The following is a 24,098-nucleotide window of genomic DNA, read 5'->3' on the forward strand; positions in this document are numbered from 1 at the left end:
AACATGCAAACTCCACACAGGAAAGGCCAACTTAATATTTAGAACCCAAACCTCAGAACCGTGAGACAGACTTGCTAACCACTCTTACACTGTGCTGCCAGCTTGTCTATAGTGTATGCCAAAAATAGTGTGTATATGTTATTTTTAGAGCAGCTGGACTGTGACTTGGAGACATAAACAAACTGAGCACCACCCATGAACCCTTTTCACCTGGTTGACAAAACAGAATGAAAAATGTATTTAAATTGGGGTGTTATGGTCAATTTCTGCTGTGGATTCAAAGAAAGATCAGGTATAATCATTCAGACAGCGATGCGGATGGTCACCTCATTACTGCATTCTCTAGTACAGTACTTAAAGCTTTCAAATGTTAGGGAACAGCCATATTTTTGTTACAGATATGACTGAACGTTGACTTGTTGATTATTCGGATTGTTCCGGATATTGGAAAAAAAAATTCTGCGCCTGACATTATCGGCCCCGGACTGTTAAACAGCCGAAGCTGTACATCAAGAATGCGAAAGAATTCTACCTACAAAGCTTCAACTACAGTGTCCTCAGTTCCCAAATGTTTATTAGGTGATGTAACACAGCGTCACCGCCAAAACGGGTCTGCCGATGTTCTCCTCTAACGCCGTTTGACCGCAGGTTTTCAGAATGAGCAGCCTGGATATTGGCGAACAGTGGCATGCACCTTCCACCTGGTGGAGAGGGACGGCACAGTGTCACAAAAAGTGGCTACGTTAATTGCTGTATTTACTTCCTGTCATCTAATAGAAGACCATTCATTTGTTCTGTCTGTCACTATGCCTCACTGGTATAAATAGCTGAACAAAGCTACATTATTTATTGTAAATATAATTTTTGGGAGCAATTAAGTATCAAGTATATACAGTAAATGAACAGCTCATTTAAATAGACACATTGCTCGATCTTGTGATCGGTTAATGAGATTAATGGACTTTGTGGAGGCAACCGTTCTCTGCTCTTTTTCGGTTCACGCTGCCACGTCGTTCATTATCCATCCATCCATCCATCCATCCATTTTCTTTTCCGCTTATCCTCACGAGGGTCGCGGGCTGCTGGAGCCTATCCCAGCTATCTTCGAGCGGGAGGCGGGTTACATCCTGAACTGGTCGCCAGCCAATCACAGGGCACATACAAACAAACAACCATTCGCACTTACATTCACAACTACGGGCAAATTAGAGACTTCAATCAACCTACCACGCATGTTTTTGGGATGTGGGAGGAAACCGGAGTGCCCGGAGAAAACCCACCCAGGCACGGGGAGAACATGCAAACTCCTCACAGGCGGTGCCAGGACTTGAACCCCGGTGCCCAGAACTGTGAGGCAGTTGTGCTAACCAGTCGGCTACCGTGACGCTCAACACCGCTCATCCGGTTCTGGATCGTCGTCCATTAATCCCTGGTAATTGTACACCTTGTCGGCGTTAACCCTGATGTATACGTGTCCAATCTTGTATGATTGTTGACATATCTCTGACGACTGGCTCATAAATTCCAACTATAAAGACTGGATGGCTAAGTATCCCAAATAGATAAAGAAATCAAATGCAGACTTTGTGTGAAATCGTTTGACATCTCCAACATGAGATAAGTATTTTGGTGACATAATTGCATGTAAAGAATCAGAATGATAAACATCTATTAAATAAAATGTCACAAATTATTTTCATTTTTTACCAAGAAGTCTGGAAATTAAGGTCTGGCAAAAGTTTGGAATTTTCAAATCTCAAATGTGTAGGAACCCTGTCCAGTTCATTAAATTGTGAGTTACCATTTAAAGACTGGCCATAATTATTTGTTTGTGTTGTAGGACAAGGAGCATCCTCGTGTACTAATTCCAGAACTCTGCCGGCTCTTCTACCAGCTGGGATGGGTGACTGGGACGGGCGGAGGAATCAGTTTGAGAAGAGGGTTTGTATGTAATGAGCTTGTGTTGAGAATGACTGTGGTGTAATTCTACTTTGATATAATTTTATGGTTGTATGCCCCCCAACCTCCAGAATTTAGAACATTTTGCAAGTCCATTATGAACTACAAATGTCCCTTTGCAAGCATCACCTGAACTTCACACTTTTTGAAGCCATCAACAAGTTTGTGGCATATTTCTAGCTGGCAGAATTGGTAGAATTGTAAATTGGTTGGTATCCTGGCACACACTATAACATTGTATCTAGTGATGGCCCAAAATTTATGCCACTGGAATGTTTTGTTCGAAAATGACCCAAAATTGCATTTTCAGTTTTGGACCAAAGGACTTGTCACAGAAATAAAACGGTCAAAACAGGATGTTGTTATTAGGAAAGCAAAAACCATGGCCAGCACGCAGTCGTGTACACTATATTATAATTTTTTTTTTAAAAACAACATTGAACAGTCATCCAACCTCGCTGTTTTCCTCTGTTCGGGTAATAAGGGGAATGCTTGTTGCACACTTTTTTGCACAGCCCCAGCTACCTATGAGCTACAGCTAATGCAGCTAAATACGATGCTGACATGCGTTGGCAATGCACCATAAGTCACTAATGATTGCCTCGATGGCAGCGAATATGCTACACTACTGACAATTATGGTTATCACAAAGGGAGGACGAGGGGTAATTAACAGGAGAAAGACTGGGACGCCATGCTAATGGCTAAGCTATCATGAGATGAAGTCGTAAAACACCAAAATAAGTGTGTGATACAGTACACTTGTCACATAGATCTGGCCGGAACCATGTTTTGGCGGGTAGGATCATAAAAAGAAGTATGATGTCTCTAGCTAGTTGTATTTTAGAGTGGCAAGGTACACAGGGGTGTGCTCCTGCTGGAGAACTCAGACTCGTATTCTGATTGATTGGTTTGTTTATTGTGGTCCTTTTTGCCATCTACACACAACAAAAAAATGTGAGGGAATACAGGTAATCAGTAGTTGTAAATCAAGGGTCACCAACGTGGCACCTGCAGGCACCAGGTAGCCCACAGGGACCACATAAGGTGTCCATGGGCCTATTCTAAAAATAGCTCACCAGTGAGATGGTTTAATTTTTGTTGTGTTGCTAAGGAAAAAAAACAGTGCCATGTAAAAATAGTACTAAACCATACCGTTCGTGGAGATGAGCTATGAAACGACAATCCCCCAAATAATTTGAGTAACAAATGTATTATTTCAGGTGTGTCTAAAACTGGTAGTATGAAAAAGTACGAAAGAAGTAGCACTCGTTTCCAAAAGGGTTGGTGAACCCTGCTTTAGAGTTTGCTGCGCAAACAGTTAATGGCTGTGTTGAGAGAAGCAGAAAAAACACGATGTTTCAAAGACAGCTCACACAATAAGACATTTCAAACTCCGACAGAAAAATGCCATCAATGAACTAAGTGTTAATAGCTACAAATATGCTAACAGTGTGAGCTTTATAACCAGCATTATAGTAAAGAATAGCAGGCAAATTAATGTGTCTGGAAAAAAGATATTGTAGTACGTGATAAAGCTAGACAGCCACACAGGGACCGGAACCAGAAACCGGTAATGAATTACTACATCATCACTACATCTCTTTAGAAAATGGGCCTATAAGGTTAAAAGTACATTATTATAAGAAATATTTAGAATGTAAAATAACCTTTATTTGTCCTGTCATGTTCGTGTTTGTAGATCGATGAGATTGGAAGACTCGGAGTCTTCCAAGATTCATCACACCTGGCAGCAATCACTGTTAGTGAGACACGCAAACACTTCTTCTGCAGTACACATCGAAGTGTCACTACTAGGTGTACAATGAACTGATCATCACAAGTCCCAAAATGGGGAAATTTCTATCATTTCAACGGCAATAGTGAATACAGGAAATACAAAAATAGCATGCAAGTGAAGACAATTGACTGCATATGCGTCCGCCGTTACAAGGTTGATGCAATAAATACATTAAAATAATAAATATTGAAGCCATAATTTATTAACGATTACAGACTAATGATTATGTTGGGCAATTGAACAGTATGCAAAATGTTATTGTATTACATTAGTGTTGCACCAAGTAACGATACAGGACTGAAGTATTTTGACGTTTTTAAAAAAATATATATATTATTTTAGTACTGATACCGTAAAAAAAAAAAAAAAAAAAAAACATGGGCGACAGCGCTCACGTGGTGTCTTAAAGGCCAGTACGCAAATAGCTGACAGTCTCCCAATGACTTACTGTCTCCTGAAAAGTTTGCCTTTAAGTGTGGCGCGAGGGACGAGGGTTCTCTGTGTGCATGCGACTGTGTGGGACCCGGAAGAATGAAATTACTTCAAACTGGAGACTGCGGACACGTTAGCACGCATTAGGCACCGGGACGTGCAGTGGGTACATAAAGTATTCAGCCCCCCTTAAATGTTTCACTCTTTGTTATATTACAGCCATTTGCAAAAATCATTTAAGTTCATTTTTTTCCTCATTAATGTGCACACAGCACCCCATTTTGACAGAAAAAAACAGAATTGTTGAAATTTTAGCAGATTTATTAAAAAAGAAAAACTGAAATATCACACAGCCATAAGTATTCAGACCCTTTGCTGTGACACTCATATATTTAACTTGGGTGCTGTCTATTTTTTAAGATCATCCTTGAGATGGTTCTACACCTTCATTGGAGTCCAGCTGTGTTTGATTATACTGATTGGGCTTGATTAGGAAAGCAACACACCTGTCTATATAAGAACTTACAGCTCACAGTGCATGTCAGAGCAAATGAGAATCATGAGGTCAAAGGAACTGCCTGAAGAGCTCAGAGAAAGAATTGTGGCAAGGCACAGTTCTGGCCAAGTTTATAAAAAGATTTCGGCTGCACATAAGGTTCCTAAGAGCACAGTGGCCTCCGTAATCCTGAAATGGAAGACGTTTTGGATGACCAGAACCCTTCCTAGAGCTTGGCCGTCCGGTCGAACTGAGCAATCGGGGGAGAAGAGCCTTAGTGAGAGAGGTAAAGAAGAACCCAAAGAGCTACAGAGATGCAGTCGGGAGATGGGAGAAAGTTCTAGAAAGTCAACCATCACTGCAGCCCCCCACCAGTCGGGGCGTTATGGCAGAGTGGCAAGATGAAAATGTCAACAGTTCCGTTTTTTCTGTCAATATGGGGTGCTGTGTGTAGATTAATGAGGAGGGGGGGGGGAAACGATTTTAGCAAATGGCTACAATACAACAAAGATTGAAAAATATAAGGGGGTCTGAATACTTTCCGTACCCACTATATATATATATATATATATAAATAAACAGAAAATCAAGTTAAAGACTTATACATTTAAACTGTATGATGTGATAAAACAGTCGGAAATTACTATTTTAACAATGCTGTATTTAACTTTTAGCTGAAACGTTCATTAATGATTATTAAGTCAATTGTGTTAGTTCCACACATATTGCCTTTGAGTTCATAGTTTTGATATTGAAACTAGGTATAAAGAACCCCGAATCAAATGTAAAAAGATAATCGATGTTCATAATTTGGACACCCTTCATTTAAACCATGGCAACTTTTTTGACCCAGACCCCTAAAAGAATCTGAATCGATAATGGTTTAGAACCGCAATCGAAATGAGGAACCGGAATCGGGATCGGAATCGCTCAAATTCAAACGATGCCCAACCCTATAGCGAAGTGGCCGAATTCGCTCATCTGCTAACAACACTATTGATTAATTGCTTTCACAAATGCAACCAGTTCGGGCACAAGTTTGCTTGTCACAAAATAATTTCCACTTCTTAGACTCGTTGATGTCTGGAGGCAAGTTGTTTGACATCACTGTTTGATTCAGTTCAGCGAGGCAGCTTTACATCAGGCTGACTTACTTTGTATTATCTATCGGCTTGCCCTGACTGTCGGCTGTGTTTATGTTTCCAAAACTCAGTCTGTGTCTTATATTTTTTTTCAATGAGCACAAAATTCACCCATGTGCTGCAGTGTACAGACACACAGACAATGTATGTGGCTCTGTTACTGTCACTCTTGTAAATCAGAAACCTCCCTATTTCAAATAAATACAGGAGCGACGGGAGAGATTGTTTAGAGCCTGATGAGAGGCTGTAATCTGAACAATCTCCCATATGCCCAAAAGAAACCAGCGTCTTCATTCCTTTTGTGCATTTTTATAGGTGTTGGGTGAGATAGATCCAACATATATGTGTATATATGTATATATATGTATATATATGTATATGTATATATATGTGTGTATGTATATATATATATATATATATATATATATATGTGTATATACATACATGTATGTATATATATATATATATATGTATATACATGTATGTATATATATATATATATATATATATATATATATATACACATGTATATATGTATATGTATATACATATGTATATATGTATACACATATATATATGTATATGTGTATATTTATATGTATATATATATATATATATATATATATATATATATATATATATATATTAATTTATTTGGTCTATATTATGTATACATGTTTGGCTAATTCACACTTATAACCTGTATAGCTTCATAATATTTGTTGCTACCCATTACATTAAGGGAGTTATTAAGACTCTTAACATGAAAGCAATTCATAATCCACATGAGGAGGATTGTTGCATTTTCAACTTAAATCAAAAACTGAAATTCAATATGCCCCATCAGACAGTAATTGAACTGCATTGCACAATTCCACAGTATTCTCTTGGAACAATACAAAATAAAAAAGCTGATGCAATGACTTGGGTAAGATAAGATATGACTCATTGTTTCAGCTGCACCTTACACAGTAGATATTTAAGGCCTGCTACCGGTGTTGTGCCTGAATAGGTTTAATGAACAATAGTTAGTGTATTTCTATTTGATGAACAGAATTGTGAACGCTCTCATTCTGGCGTCTGTGAACGGTTTTTAAACTACAGTCAATTTTTGTTAATTTGAGTGCCAGGTTTTCCTTAGACACTTCCAGAAGAAAACCCGGCTAAAGACACTGCAAACATGCATATCAGTCGGTTTTTGGAGAAATTTGCTATTTTGAACTCAAAATAGGCCATTTTGGTGAATCGTATTGGTCCGATGAGTTTTGGGGGGGAGGGGTCGCTGTCGTCGCCGCTGACATCATAGGCTGTTTCGTACTCCTTGAATGGTGGCAGCTAGCAGTAACGGTACTTTTATCCATCCATCCATTTTCTGAGCCGCTTTTCCTCACTAGGGTCGCGGGCGTGCTGGGGCCTATCCCAGCTGTCATCGAGCAGGAGGCGGGGTACACCCTGAACTGGTTGCCAGCCAATCGCAGGGCACATAGAAACAAACAACCATTCGCACTCACAGTCATGCCAACGGGCAATTTAAGAGTCTCCAATTCATGCATGTTTTTGGGATGTGGGAGGAAACCGGAGTGCCCGGAGAAAACCCACGCAGACACGGGGAGAACATGCAAACTCCACACAGGCGGGGCCGGGGATTGAACCCGGGTCCTCAGAACTGTGAGGCTGACGCTCTAACCATTCGTCCACCGTGCCGCCTACTTTTACTCCGTTACAATTATCAAAATGTCGCTCGCTACTTTTATTCATCAATTATTGCTCATTTATCAACTATTTCGTGAGCGAAACTACGACTGTTTGCGTCAATCTTGCGCTAGTGACGTTTAAGTCTAGTTCACCAATCAAACGTCAAAAGCCTGGCTGATCGTCGTGCCTACGTGTCCACCATTTTGGGAAGGTCGTGGTTACCATAAAGGCAACGGCGTGCTACTCATGTTTACATTTAGACGAACAAAAACAACAGCTTTAATGTATTGTAATGATTGGCAGGCACTGTCTGCCGAAATGTGGATATTTCAGCTCATTTAGAACTTCAGAAAACACCGTGCAGTAAATTGCAAATGTTTTTTAATTAATTGGTTTAATTGTTTGTGCTATTTACTCAGTACTTGAGTAACTATTTCACTGTGTACTTTTTACTCTGAAGTATTTTTTGGAGGACTACTTTTTACTTGACTCACATTATTGTCAAGTAACAGTACTCTTAGTTGAGCACAATATTTGGCTGCTCTACCCACCTCTGGAGCGGACATCCTCTATTGTTACTCTTACGTTTAAGCAACATTTTTGCTCATCAGATCAGCGAGTATAGTATTTTTTGCACTGGTCTTTTGTATTTGCGCTTTGAGGTGCTGCGGGTTGTGGTTGTGGTCCCAGCGGAACCGCGAAGCACACGTAACATCGGCAACAAGAGCTGATCCGCTAGTACATCTTGTATTAATTAGGAAACTCGCCTACAATAATCTAATTAGTTTACGGATGTTAATGTTAAATGTATTAAGCGACAAAGCAATGTTAGGGATTATGTCACTACACAGAGTGAACTAACCTCAAATTCAGAAATGGCCAATAAAAACAAAAAATATTGTGCTTAATATTTTCCTGGAGGATGCATTTGGGATTCGCCTTTGAAGTTTAAGTAACAGTGAAAAAATAAGTGAATCAGACAATGATTTTCGTCAATTCTTTTCCAGAATGAGAGTGCTTAAAGAGGTGGATGCTATTCATGTGGCACAGCTTTAAGTGCAGGTGGAGATGGGCCTGGCTCAAGTTGGAGGCCAAAACAAAAAAGCAAAGAAATGAGGCAAATTGAATTTTAATCTTACATTTGTACATCAACATTTACTTGAGCGGTGTAAATAAATGTTTTTCTGCTTTATTGTACTTTTCAGAGTCTTCCAGATTGCTTAATTAATGTTAAAATGAAAAAAAAGTCCTCGAGGGCCCAGGGGATCCCCCCACACCCCACTACAATGTTTTTATGTGTTGTTGTTGCCTTTTTCATGCCTTTTTGTGTTTGCATGTTTGACACTGCAAACGAGCCTTCTTATGTCGGGGGATAAACACAACCCCATCCACCAACAGTCGCATCGGCGCATGCGTCATCAAAATGCGATGCATGCCTGGAGTAAAAAAAAACACCTGCTTTTCGCGGTTACCTCAGTCAGTTAATCTATATTGGTTGGCGATGGCGATAAGTAAATTACTGTTTGCTTAGTCATAAGAGCATTTTCCCTTTGGATTTCACTGGGGGGGGGGGGGGGGGGGGGGGGTTGATACTGTGGTAAAGAAAGCAGGTGAAGCAGTTGACTTTGGAGCACTCCAAAGTCACGAGTCACCATTTTATGGTTACCTTACTGGCCTTAGCCTCAGCCTGGTTCCTAACTCAGATTGTGTGTTTGCACATTAAGGACTACAGTCGTTTAAAAGAAAAGACAGTTCAAGCAGTGTTGTACCTGAACGAGTTCAATGAACGAAACTTCATGAGCTATTTCATATTTTGGGCAAACGTGAACTGAACTGAACTGAAATGAATTTCTGCCTGATGAACCTAACTGAGAACACGCTCATTCTGGCAGAACAGTTTTCGAACGAAAGTTTATTTTCCTTCAAAAGTGCTAGGTTTTGTTTTGGGACTTCCAGGAAAAACCCGTCTGAACACACAGTATATGAGCCTCCATATGTTGGCGGATAAACGCTCTATTTGGCAACTGATTCAGTGCATCCACAGCGACATTCATTGCAGGCACGTCGCAGCTGCGTGAGAATGTGAGGTGCCTTCATGGACACTGCATAAATGGGAGTTCTTTTATAATGTAGTACATAATTGTAAAAATTGATTAGGCCTACTATGAAAATTATTATTTGTAACTGTACGATCACACTGTTATGATTTTATTTATTTGAATTTATTTTGTTTTGTAATGATAACATATTTTGTTAATAGTCAGCCAGAGCTGCAAGGAATGTAAAGTTATCAACGTTCTTTCACCATCATTCCTGTCATACTGTGTTGCCAGTTTTTGTTTGCACATTAAGGACAAAAGTCATTTTTTGTTTATTTTCCTCATTTTAAAAAAGATAATTCAAGCAGCACGTTTTTCCTAATCTTTGAGATTGTAGGGTGGAAGCTGCAGCTGGCTACTAGTGTGGACTGAATGGTTAGCAATAATGGGAAAATTAAATGCCAGTATTTTGAGGGTAATAGTGCGTCAGCAACATATTGAGAAAACAAAAACAAACTATGAACTAGTTATTTTTTGGAATGGTGAATTATGTTCAAAATTTTGAATTATGAACTGAACTAGTTCATTTTTGGAACAGTGAACTGAACTTTGAACTTGTTCACGTAGAAAATGAACTTTCCCAACACTGCATTCAAGCAACATGTTTTTCCTCATGTTCAGAGTGAAGGGTGGAAACTGAAGCTGGCTACTGAAGCTGGCTACAAGTGTGGACTGAATGAGTGGCACTAATGGAGAAATGCCAGTATTTTGAGGGTCACAGCTCGCAGCAACATATTGCGAAAAAATAACTGTGATCTAGTTAATTTTTTGGAACGGTAAACTTAGTTTCAAGTTTTTAATTCTGAAATATGAACTGAACTTTGAACTAGTTTGTGTAGAAAATGAACTTCCCCAACACTCCCTGGTACACACAAATCTTTAAATGTTAAGAGATTTTTTTTTATCCATTACAGACCTCACTCATGAAGGTTAAAACATGTTTTAATCTGTTTTGTGTTCATTGTCCTTGAGTATTCATTCATTTCACTGGAGAAGGATGATTTGACATACAAGTGTTTTGAATTATGAGCGTGGTCACAGAATGAATTAAACTCGCACTGTATCTCAAGCCACCACTGTATTTAAATCCGCCGAGCCACATGGGCTGTGTGTATGCACGCTTTGGACATGCTGGTGTCCTGCTTTGGGGAGTTCTGTCTGAAAAGAACAGGTGAATAAATCCCGGCTCGAGAGGTGGGACCAAGTCATTGCTTTGCAAGTCACAAGTAAGTCTCAAGTTTTCGCCCTCCAGTCTCTAGTTAAGTCTCAAGTCGAGACAGGCAAGTCCTACACTTTGAGTTTCGTGTCATTTTACCTACAAGTTAAAAATATATTTTAATATATATATAGAGTATTTATATTTAATTAATATGTAATTATAATATACCACATTTATATGTTTACTACATTTTAAAATCCATATGTATTTATGAAAACAAATTTGAAAAGTGCATTGAACGTTTGAAAGAAAACTATTTGCACCTTCAAAGCCAGTCGACAAGGTGGGGCTTAGTTTATTGCCCCTTCAAAACCGATTGATAGTAAGTTTTCAATTATTCTGTGAAAATGCTATGCTGTCAATTACTTTTTCTCACTTTATTTCTGAAGTGACATTAAGCAGACCTGTTACAAATAAAAATTTGCATCCAGTAGTGCTGCAGTTAGTAATCGAGTATTCTACTAAGAATTCTATCAGAATAATCAAGTAAAAGGATAAAATATATGTTTGCTTAGTTAAAGAGGAATTATGAAGACACAAGACAAAGTGAGACATTTCACCTAATATTGAACGACCAATTGGTTTCCTCTTTCGGATAATCAAGAGTATTTTTCTTAAAGTCACATTGTGTATTGTTTCTTGTCTACATTTCTAGTGAGGCAATTTCAAACAGAGAGAAATATAGTTCAGTTTGAACTTGGCAATTCTTGTCAAAAACTTAAGGAATTAATTTTAAAAAGGAGGAACACAAGTTTGTCATCCTATTATAAAGGTACAATTTTATCCAACTGTGGTATCTCAGTCAGAACACTAGGGGGCACTGTGTAAAAATATTACGTCAAAAAGAGGTGAAGAAGAATGTTGTCTGTTGGTGAATAAAAAAAGAAATACAGTTCAAGACTCATTCTTGAGAACACTACACTGACTAAACCAGACTGTAATATACAGGAATCCCAGACGGTGCACGGCCAGCCTGCCGTGTAACCATTTGCGTGATCGCTCACAAAGCTAGCTGCTAATGCTAACGAAAACAAGCTTATGTGATGTCAAGCCGTGCGATTCCCACAATGCAATGAGGATTTTTTTTTCCTGCAAGGAAAAGAAGATTGTTACGTTAAATGTCGTTGCTTTTTCAGTGTATACCTTATTTAGCTGTAATGAAACCATTACTTTAGGTAGTGTGTGAAAGAATGACCTTTTTATCAAAACCTCTACCAGAGCGTGTCCGACAGGGCGTTAACTGTCAAAAGACAATGAGAACTATCTACACATAGGCTACATATTAGCAATAATCGTGTGGGTCACTTTGAGTAAATCAATAATCAATAGGACCTTCAGCATTATATTGTCATTTAACAAATTATTCTGTTGTAAAACTACAAATTTCACATATTGTTAAAGAAAGAGGATGCTACAGAGTGTTGGTGTCTCAGTGCTTTGGTCAAACTAGTGAGTCTTTTCAAGTCCAAGTGTATGTCTTTTAACGTATTGGTATTAAAAGAGTCTAAATAATCAAATTCATGACTCGAGTCTGAATCCACACCTCTGCTTTTAATGCCTCTGATGGGGCAGTTTACCAGGAAGTCTGTGTGAGCACCTAGTTTTCCCACACACCACGAAACACATTTTAAAGCAAGGAAAACAGTATCTCACTGTGTGTGAGGGTTTCAGGACACCCACTTGGGACCAAACCCCCCATAATGTTGAATTGCACATTCAACACGCACACATGCACATCAACAACTGTAATTTCTTTAATATTAACACACAACATGTTTGTTCTGTTACTTACAGAGATCGCATCTACATTGCGCCTTCAGGGGTCCAGAAAGAGAGAATACAGGTTAGTAGGGATAATAGTGTAGTATACTGTATTAATGTGCTCTGTGTAAATAGTTAGTGTGTGTTACACAGCCAGAAGACATGTTTGTGTGTGATGTGGAGGAGAGAGACATCAGCTGTCCGCCTGCCTGGAAGAAGTTAAAGAAGAGCCAATGCACCCCACTTTTTATGAATGCATACACTATGAGAGGTGAAATTGTTTCATCTATAGCGTGATAACAGTTGACAAACAACTGAGCTAAATATTAAGTAGATGTTTACAGCAGTGATTTCCAACCTTTATGGAGCCAAGGCACATATTTTACAATTGAAAAATCTCACGACACGCCGACAGACAAAAATGTCACAAAAACTGGATACTTTAATTACTGTATGTACTTCCAGCCATTCTGTCTGTCACTATGCCTCACTGGCATAAATAGATGACCGATACATTATTTATTGTAAATATAATTTTTGGACCAATTAAGCAAAATTTGGGCGGCAAGGTGGCCGACTGGTTAGAGCGTCTGCCTCATAGTTCTGAGGACCAAGGTTCAATCCCCGGCCCCGCCTGTGTGGAGTTTACATGTTCTCCCCGTGCCTGCGTGGGCACTCCGGTTTCCTCCCACATCCCAAAAACATGCTTGGTAGGTTAATTGACAACTCTACATTGCCCGTAGGTGTGAATGTGAGTGCGAATGGTTGTTTGTTTGTATGTGCCCTGCGATTGGCTGGCAACCAGTTCAAGGTTTACCCCGCCTCCTGCCCGATGATAGCTGGCATAGGCTCCAGCACACCCGCGACCCTAGTGAGGAGAAGCGGCTCAGAAAATGGATGGATAGATAAGTAAAATTTTATAATTTCCCACGGCACACCTGAAGAGTGCTCACGGCACACTAATGTGCCACGGCACACTGGTTGGGAATCACTGGTCTACAGTAATGTGATCTAAGGAATGATATTGTGTTTAATCAACAGTTGTATGGATTTCTGTGGGAAGGTTAGGGAATGTTATTGATAGTAATTTATGCATTAACTTCTAGCATCCTTTATAATGGAAAAACCTCAAACGGAATTTTGTTTTTGTTTTTGAAAAAAAACAATAACACAGGAGCACAGGCTGTTATCCACACACACTCCAAAGCTGCCGTCATAGCAACCCTGCTGTATCCTGGTAAGGAGTTCAGGATAACACACCAGGAGATGATTAAGGGGATCCGTAAAGGCACCACTGGCACTAACTATTGGTATGGAATCAAGCAGTAATCAAACAGTTGGACTATAGCAGTTGTCATTTCTTAGTGAAGTGTAGGCTTGTACTGCTATCTTACAAGATGAGTACAAATTCAAATACAGCAATCAAGGACGTCACCTCAAAATGTGTTAACATGATCTTATATACAGTGTATACTCTTCTCCAAGCGCTTCGAAGTTTTGTATTCAGGTCAGTATAGCTCACCTAGAATTATTAAAGTTGGCTAACCATAAATCATCTTTCAAAGAGGGGTTCATGGACGAGGTAAGTCATCTTTCTTACAGGGAGCTTTCCAGTATGAATTGTATCAAGAGTTACAGTGGGTACGGAAAATTTTTCACTCTTTGTTATATTGCAGGCATTTTCTAAAATCATTTAAGTAATTTTTTTCATCATTAAAGTACACACAGCACCCCAAATTGACAGAAAAATAAAGAATTGTTGAAATTTTTGCAGATTTATTAAAAAAGAAAAACTGAAATATCAGAAAGTCATAAGTATTCAGACCCTTTGCTGTGACACTCATATATTGAACTTGGGTGCTGTCCATTTCTTCTGATCATCCTTGAGATGGTTCCACACCTTCATTGGAGTCCAGCTTTGATTATATTGATTGGATTTGATTAGGAAAGCCACAGACGTGTCTATATACAACCTTACAGCTCACAGTGCATGTCAGAGCATATGAGCATCATGAGGTCAAAGGAACTGCCTGAAGAGCTCAGAATTGTGGCAAGGCACGGATCTGGGTATGGTTAAAAAAAAATTCTGCTGCACTTAAGGTTTCTTAGAGCACAGTGGCCTCCATAATTCTTAAATGGAAGACAGTTTGGGGCAACCACAACCCTTCCTAGAGCTGGCCATCTAGCCAAACTGAGCAATCGGTGGAGAAGTGCCTTGGTGAGGGAGGTAAAGAAGAACCCAAAGATCACTGTGGCTGAGCTCCTGAAATGCAGTCGGGAGATGGGAGAAAGTTCTTGAAAGTCAACCTTCACTGCAGCCCTCTATTACAGTCCCAACAGTGAAGCATTGTGGTGGCAGCATCATGCTGTCGGGGTGTTTTTCAGCTGCAGGGACAGGACGACTGGTTGCAATCGAAGGAAAGGTGAAAGTGGGCAAGTATAGGGATATCCGGGACAAAAACCTCCTTCAGAGTGCTAAGGACCTCAGACTGGGCCGAAGGTTCACTCTCCAACAAATCAATGACCCTAAGCACAGAGCTAAAATAACAAAGGAGTGGCTTCAGAACAACTCCGTGACTGTTCTTGAAAGGCCCAGCCAGAGACCTGATTTAAACCCAATTGAGCATCTCTGGAGAGACCTGAAAATGGCTGTCCACCAACATCCACCATCCAACCTGACAGAATTGGAGAGGATCTGCAAGGAAGAATGGCAAAGGATCTCCAAATCCAGGTGTGAAAAACTTGTTGCATCATTCCCAAAAAGACTCATGGTTGTATTAGCTCAAAAGGGTGCTTCTACTAAAGGCTGAGCAAAGGGTCCAAATACTTATGGCTGTGTGATATTTCAGTTTTTCTTTTTTTAATAAATCTGCAAAAATGTCAACAATAAAAAAAAAATTGTCAATATGGGGTGCTTTGTGTACATTAATGAGGAAAAAATTAACTTAAATGATTTTAGCAAATGGCTGCAAATAACAAAGAGTGAAAATTTTAAAGTGGTCTGAATACTTTCTGTACCTACTGTATTTCCAGGAATTTTGTTAAATATTGACATCACCCTTGAGAAGGATTCAGTGTACTTCTGCGCCACTGGAAAGAGCTCCCCCCCCCCCACTTTTTAGGCACTATATTTTTACAATGTAAACAATGATGGTGGAGGGTGTTGTTATGGAAGAGTCATGACATTGTCAGGAGCAATGGTTTGGCATCTCTCTGTTGCTTTAGCACGATTGAGCGGACACGGGATTAAAGCTTTGAGTTGAAAACCCTTCAAATATTTTATCCCATCCATCCATCCATCCATTTTCAACACCGCTTATCCTGGTTAGGGTCACGGGGCGCTGGAGCCTATACCAGCTGACTTCGGGCGAAAGGCGGACTACACTCTGAACTGGTCACCAGGCAGTCACAGGGCACATAGAGACACAGACAACCATTCGTACTCACATTCACACCGTTCACTGAGTGGGAACTGAACCCACGCTGCCCGCACCAAAGTCAGGCGAGTGTACCACTACACCATCAGTGACTATATTTTATCCCCCTTTCTAAAAACAAAACAAAAACCTGCAATAAGTAAATAAAATGTAAAGACATTTTTGTTAAGTAAATTTCTCAGCAGGTGTCAACTGTCTCATGCTCAATATTGTGATCGGATCTATTCACTTGTCTGTGTGACGGCAGAGTGTCAAGCCTTGAGGCACTGATAAGTGTGACTGTATGTCATACTACTGATTGATGGGCAAAATGTCCTGTTGTATACTGCAGCTATGACGACACTCTGGTCGTGCCTATTATTGAGAATACCCCAGAAGAGAAAGACTTGAAAGATCGCATGGCTCGGGCCATGGACGAGTACCCCGACTCGTGCGCTGTCCTTGTCCGCAGGCATGGAGTGTATGTGTGGGGAGAGTCATGGGAAAAAGCCAAGACTATGTGAGTATTTACCTCTCAGCATGTGAACAGTTGTGAATGCCTTTTCAAATGCAAATGTTTCAATAATATATGTTGCTTTGCTTCTCATTTGAAGGTGTGAATGCTATGACTACTTGTTTGACGTTGCTGTTCAGATGAAGCATTGTGGACTGGACCCTTCAGCTTTTCCTGTAGAAAAGAAAGGAATAGTTTGACATTTACAGGCACCTTTTAAAGAGACACTTGTTCAAGGAAGGTCAGCAAAGTTCAATCAGGGAGCATATTTTAATCATTTTCCTTTCATGCCAGCCCTCTGCAATTCTGACGATGATTGCGGATTCAGAGTTGAAGGCCTCCTATCCGAAGGACTTTGAGAGTACGGCTCTAAGCACTGGGAATAATCACCGTCTTTAGCATTGACATTCAGTTAATCTGGAATTGTGATTTCTTGCATTGATTTAAACTAACAATAAATGGATATGTATACCACAAGGGAAAATATTTTTAAAATTTTCCACAAATGTAAAAACCAAAACTGTCTGCCTCATTGTGTTTTAAATTATTTGAATACGAAATCCATCCATCCATCCAATTTCTGAGCCGCTTCTCCTCACTAGGGTCGCGGGAGTGCTGGAGCCTATCCCAGCTATCATCGGACAAGAGGCAGGGTACACCCTGAACTGGTTGCCAGCCAATCGCAGGGCACATACAAACAAACAACCATTCGTACTCACAGTCACACCCACGGGCAATTTAGAGTCTCCAATTAATGCATGTTTTTGGGATGTGGGAAGAAACCGGAGTGCCCGGAGAAAACCCACGCAGGCACGGGGAGAACATGCAAACTCCACACAGGCGGGGCCGGGGATTGAACCCCGGACCTCAGAACTGTGAGGCAGACGCTCTAACAAGTCGCCCACTGTGCCGCCCTAATACTAAATCATGTATGTATAATTTAACAAATATCATCTGACACAAATTTATTTTGAGAATGGTTTCACACTATATGCCTAATAAAGACCTGACACTACTAATTCTGGCTTTTCTGTCAGTAGCACACTTACAGGTGAGTGGCTGTTGTTGTGGTATCACACAGTGCTAGTACCCACTTCCACAGCATGCTTCTAATCCGCTGCATACTCAAATGTTTTGAAAACGAGTTGTTCCTTCAATCAGCTCCCTCTGCTGCCCCGATCCCATTTCCTCCACCAATCTATCTGCTCTAAACAGACAGCAGCCAAATATGTCACTTATTTAAATTTGAATTGTGAGGATCCTGAAATGTCCCCGATCAGTTCTTTACTGATGAGGAATTCTTGCAAACTAATTCATGAAGGAAATGTTACACTCCCCCATAAATTGAAATGACATTGTGAAGCTTACAATGTCAGCCAATCTGATATCATAAAAAGACAAAAAATGATGAGTCCTCACAGTTTTGTTTACTTTGATATTTTGTTGCTTGTGGGTGACTTACTGAGGAATTATCGTTAAAAAGCACATGACAATGTTTAAGGGGGGGAGGGGGGAATATATCCCTCAAGCCTGCAGATATTACAAAGTCAGGCTTTTCCTGCACTGATTATGTGCATTTCAATATTAGCACTTTCCAGTTGACATTCGTATGGCTTCATTATTTAACACATTACAAATTACTGATGCATTGACTTCACGGGGCTTGGACTACAAATCAGTAAATTCATAATGAGAATTTAGTCAATCAAGTTACACACTATTTTATTTAAACTACAAATTTAGTGCAAAATGTGTATTACTGCGACGATTTAGAGTATTCAATTCACTTAAAGGGACTATGTAATGCTGTGAACATTGGCACTTATTCCGTGGTTTTGGATTTACAAATAATATCTGCAGAAAAAAAAAATCCCACCAAAATAGACTCAGTACTAATTTTAGACTCATTTTTCTGTTGAAATATTTGATTTTCAGCCAGATTTTGGACACGTCAACCTGTCACGTAATATAAATTAGTAAAGAGCTGGAGTACCTGAAGAAAACCAACGTAAGTTCTGGTACACACACAAAGACAATCGGCCTGTTTTTGTGCCAATTTTGCCCCATCCCAACCAAGTTTGTCAAATGCCAGACAATGTTATATCTTATAAAATTATCCACTAAGATTGTCTTTTGGTCTGATATGTTAAGAGTGGCTTTGTCCCGATTTTAGGTCTGAAACAGTTTGGGGCCGACAATCTTAAGTAATGATAGAATAGTGTTCAGAATTTACAACCAAATCTCTTCAGTTGTGGGCGAAGCTGATGACTCTCCGACTTATGAATTATGACGTGGAACGGAATATAGCCAACCAAGTAGCGTGCTACAAAAACCTCAAAATGAAACAACAAAAACTGTCGAACATGTTCTACCTGATGTTGTATTTTGTATAGAGGTGGGTTGCCCCGACGGCAAGAAATATTTTCCAAAGAAAGTCTTTGATGTCAATTGTCCTGCTTCCGATCCACTCGGCAAAGATCGGCATACATAACCCGAAGTGTCTGCTCGTCTTTGTTTTTGTGAGATCTTGTGATCACGCAAGACTTTGAGCTCAGCGGTGGAACATATTCTTTGTGTGCAGTGTCCTGTGTGGAGCGCATCGGAGCACACCATACACAATATGACCAAAATTGTTAAATGCCAGATTTTTTCAAACTCCACAGGAAGGACTGAGCCCAAATTCAAATCCTCAACCTCAAGTCTTTTGAGAACTGAACAGAACCTACCTAACCGTGATGAAATTGCCATAAAGGAGATTGTCTCATGGTCGTAAAAACAAAGTGCCACAATTGCAAAGATTTACATTAAATAATAATTAACTATGCGGTTCTAGCAAAAAGTTTGTGAATTCACGAGTCTACTTATTTCTGTTTTCTCAAGCAAACTAAAAGAGGCCCCTCATCCTTTAGTGATGCAACCTTTTAAAAACGACTCTCTTCAGGTTTGCACTCCATGTGAACGCCCTCGAAAAACTTATTTGTGTTATTTTTCTTTTAACCCAACTCGTATTTTGGCAGTGTTTACCAGTGTTCCTAGTATGCTTATTTCATGTAAGGTAAGTGTTTATTGGTATCACTCAGCCTATAAATTACTCCTCCATTCACATTGTGATTTCCAACGATATCTCAATGAGAAAAGTAATACTCAGTGCTGCATCAGTTTCTCTGAGATAGTGATGGAACTGTAAATGTGTTTCTGATTTTCGGTTGAGTAAAAGACTTGTGTTGGTCTTTGTGGTGATGTATTCATTCAATTCATCCTACTGACAGAAGTCACTCCATGTGTTTGGCACAGCAGTCAAACACCCAGACCACTTAAAACTTTGTCTTAGGTTTTGACCTCATTTAACAGTTCTGAATGGAGACTGTTGGAAAATGACACAAAATGAATGGCCAGCTTGTGAATTGAAAATAATTATGAAAATGTTAATGTGTCACCATGTTTAATTTAACAGTAGATTATAAAACCTAGCCACACACACAAGACATTTTATTTATTCATCTCTGGTGTGCTCAAATGTCATTATGGGTTATATATAATTAACCTTCCAGATGGATACAAACACTTGAACACGATGACCGTTTTTTTTCCGAGACTATCCAGTGACAACAAAGATGTAAAGATTAACCACTTATCCATTGTGGTTGGAGAAGTGCAGACAAGGTCAGAGGGAGCTGCATTGTGCCTTTGTAGATCTAGAGCAGTGGTTCTTGAATGAGATATGTGCTCTTCATGGTCCAGATTTCACCAACAAGAAAATGAAACCGGCAGTAATTTTCTAATAATATCAATAATTTTTTGGAGCAATTGTTTAACAAATTGCATTTGGAATGCCCCTGATTGAAGTGGTTGACGTGGAAATGTGTAAAAAAAAAATCATAAATACCAGGACGATTGTTCTGATATTTTCAGAGGTGTACGAGGACCTAAATAGTATGGAAGGCCATTGTCTTATTATTATTTATTTTTTTAAGCTGACATATGCGGGAATGAATCTGAAAATACATAGAAGGTCAATGAGCAAATGTCCTCGCATTCTGCCATCGACGTGACAGGCTGATGTGTTCAAATTGTGGGCGGGCCAAAATCTGTCTGAAAATCAAATATTTCATCAAAAAGTGAGCCTAAAATTACTACTGAGTGAATTTTGGGGGGAATTATTTTCTCAATACTTTTTAAGTCCAGAACTATGGATTAAGTGCCAATGTTCTCACCATTAACTAGTTTCTTTAACCTTGTTGGAGGTACTACCTGGCAAGTTTTACAGTTTGAAGCCACCCAGTTTTCAAGTGAGCAAAAGGATTGGAACATGTGACTGATGGGTGTTTGCTCAGGTGTTGCCTTTTAGATTGATTGCTTAAACATTAGAATGTGCTTGTTTTTTTTACTTTGGGTTTCACCTGTGAAAACTGCATTTGCTGTTAAGCAAACATGAAGACCAGAGAGCGGTCTATGGGAGAAAAGCAAAACGTTTCGAAGTTGAGAGAAGAGGGTGCTCTGTCCTGAGTTGTTTAACACATGTAAATACCATGAAATAAAAGCTGAAATTGTGCACTTTTGTCTCATATTCATCTTTTGATCTGAAACCCAATGTCTTCAGTATACAACAAAAACAGGAATTGACCTTGCCGTTCCAATACCTTTGGGAGGGGACTGTAGGTACGCATTACATCACACACACACAAAATTAACCATGCATCAGTTGCAAACAAAGTCACTGTTCAAAGAACAAAACCAACAAATCATGAATTTCACTCAAACGTCCAAAAGCTAACTATACGGATATTAACTTTTGCTGTTGCCTTACAGAGATAAGTTCAGGAATGCTGAGGTTCACCTTGGTAAGTAACACTAATTTTCGCAACAAAGTCTGCTCCTTTTCTTTTTCTGTTTGTCTGCCATCCTTGAAATTAAGTGTTCTTAAAGTTACGTTGTTACAAACAGTATGAGTATCTCAACGGCTTTCTCTGAACTGTTGTCATGAATCATACAAGTGGGGTGAACGGAATGGACACACACACACAGAATATTTTGCGATCGAAAAACATTAGTCAAGGAGAGGGGGGCGATGATTCAGTGGAATAATTGATAGGTTAACTGATTCTACAAGATTGAATAGTAATAGACTTAGGGTCAATCAAGACTTTTTTTATATAATTAAATATAACCTATAAATCTGTTCATTCCATATTGTACCATACGTGAATATTAGGTATTGACTTCAATAATTCCAGCCGACTGTGCAGACATTGATTAAGGGATGTGTTAAGCCAACATTTGTTTACTAACCAAACCAAAATGACCTGAGCCAAAGGCTGCAAGCACACGACGGCACTAGCCTACTTGTGTCAGGTTGACTTTACTGGGGGACTCTACAGTGAACACTGCTAAAGGTTTAACTTACACATTCTTGATGTATTATTTGCTTGCATTTGTTGATGTCCTCTGCAAGCAGGAATGGTTTGATCTCTGCCAACTTCCAATATGAATCAGCCTCGTCTGCATGCTTATCAGACTAGCTGCAGCACTTAGCTCTAGGCCTTCTTCTTTCTTTAATCCTTTCACCCAGACCATACTTTGTTTTCTTGCTTGCTCTGACTTTGCTGATAGAAATGTTAAAGGAAAAGAGAGGAGGAGAAGAAGATGAAGTGAGAGTAGCTCTCTCAACACATTCCTAGAATAACAGTGCAGACCCTCATTCAATTATTTTCTTCAAACGTATGAAATGTATGCAGTTTGGAGTCAGTTGTCTGAAAATAAAAACAACAAGGAAGAACAACAAAAAGTTTTTTTGTGTGTCATTACTTTTTTTCAGACCATACACGTTTCAAACAGTTGCATGCAATTCCCAAAATGAAGCACTTTTATAAGCAGTTCTTGTGCAAAAATAGATGTTTGTTTCATTTTGCCCTGTGTGAAGTGAAGGTTTGACGCATGCATATATATATATATATATATATATAAAGGCCTCTATATATATATATATATATATATATATATATATATATATATATATATATATATTAAATATATATATAAATGTAAAGTAAATTTCTAAATGTTGAATGTAAATGTTAAATATATCTAAATATAAATGTTAAAGCTAAATGTTTCGGGTGGAAATAAATATTTAGCTAAAATACAAATCCAAACTGCCGACAGGCGGAGGAAGTACCAAAATAAAAGCTAAACATCAGAGTGTGTCTATAGTCCTAAAAGAATAACATTAAAAGCATCTTATCTGGGGAAATGGACTCTTGGACACAGATCATAGTTATAATAACTACATCAAATAACAAACACATTTGGAGAAACTTTATTTGATGTGTACTTATAGTGTTTAGCCGTCACTTTTGAGAAGGCCAGGAGGATTTTGGAGCCGTGGGAGCCTTGGCCGTCCCCCTCCACCAGGTGGAAGGTGCATGCCACTGTTCGCCAATATCGAGGCTGCTCATTCTGAAAACCTGCGGTCAAACGTCGTTAGCAGAGAACATCAACAGACCCGTTGTGGCGGTGACACTGTGTTACATCACCTTTTGTTTCAATTAATAAACATTTGGGAACTGAGGACACTGTAGTTGAAGCTTTGTAGGTAGAATTCTTTCGCATTCTTGATGTACAGCTTCGGCTGTTCAACAGTCCGGGGTCTCTGTTGTCGTATTTTACGCTTCATAATGCGCCACGCATTTTCAATGGGTGACAGGTCTGGACTGCAGGCAGCACAGTCTAGTACCCGCAAACTTTTACTACAAAGCCACGGTGTTGTAACACGTGCAGAATGTGGTTTGGCATTGTCTTACTGAAATAAGCAGGGGCATCCATGAAAAAGACGTTGCTTGGATGGCAGCATATGTTTCTGTATGTACCTTTCAGCATTAATGGTGCCTTCACAGATGTGTAAGTTACCAATGCCATTGACACTAACACAGCCCCATACCATCACAGATGCTGGCTTTTAAACTTTGCGTCCATTACAGTCCAGATGGTTCTTTTCCTCTATGGCCCGGAGGACATGACGTCCACAATTTCCAAAAACAATTTGAAATGTGGACTCGCCGGACCACAGAACACTTTTCCACTTTGCATCAGTCCATCTTAGATGAGCTCGGGCCCAGAGAAGCCGGCAGCGTTTCTGGGTGTTGTTGATAAATGGCTTTTGCTTTGCATAGTAGAGTTTCAAGTTGGACTTGTATGTATCGCCGAACTATATTTACTGACATTGGTTTTCTGAAGTGTTCCTGAGCCCATGTGGTGATATCCTTTACACATTGATGTCGGTTTTTGATGTAGTGCCGCCTCAGGGATTGAAGGTCACGGGCATTCAATGTTGAACTGTTCGACTATTTTCTCACGCACCTGTTAACAAAGAGGTGAACCTCGCCCATCTTTGCTTGTGAATGACTGAGCAATTCAGGGAAGCTCCTTTTATACCCAATCATGGCACCCACCTGTTCCCAATTAGCCTGTTCACCTGTGGGATGTTCCAAACAGGTGTTTGATGAGCATTCCTCAACTTTCTCAGTCTTTTTTGCCACATGTCCCAGCTTTTTTGGAACGTGTTGAAG

General features: G+C 39.6%; 1 protein-coding gene across 6 annotated transcripts in view; it reads left to right on the forward strand.

The window, feature by feature from the left end:
• apip (APAF1 interacting protein) overlaps positions 1-22,098 on the forward strand; it is a 29,733-nt gene extending 7,635 nt beyond the window's left edge. For all 6 annotated transcript variants that reach the window (XM_061670243.1, XM_061670245.1, XM_061670244.1 and 3 more), the window contains exons 3-8: positions 1,841-1,941; positions 12,637-12,685; positions 12,757-12,874; positions 13,778-13,913; positions 16,372-16,539; positions 16,634-22,098. In XM_061670243.1, the coding sequence (XP_061526227.1) occupies positions 1,841-1,941; positions 12,637-12,685; positions 12,757-12,874; positions 13,778-13,913; positions 16,372-16,539; positions 16,634-16,733 (672 nt within the window). In that variant the 3' untranslated portion in view covers positions 16,734-22,098. The remainder of the gene's footprint in view (positions 1-1,840; positions 1,942-12,636; positions 12,686-12,756; positions 12,875-13,777; positions 13,914-16,371; positions 16,540-16,633) is intronic.
• Positions 22,099-24,098: the final 2,000 nt, after the last annotated feature.

The sequence above is a fragment of the Phycodurus eques genome, chromosome 2 (genome assembly GCF_024500275.1).
Source record: "Phycodurus eques isolate BA_2022a chromosome 2, UOR_Pequ_1.1, whole genome shotgun sequence".
Classification (NCBI taxonomy): domain Eukaryota; kingdom Metazoa; phylum Chordata; class Actinopteri; order Syngnathiformes; family Syngnathidae; genus Phycodurus; species Phycodurus eques.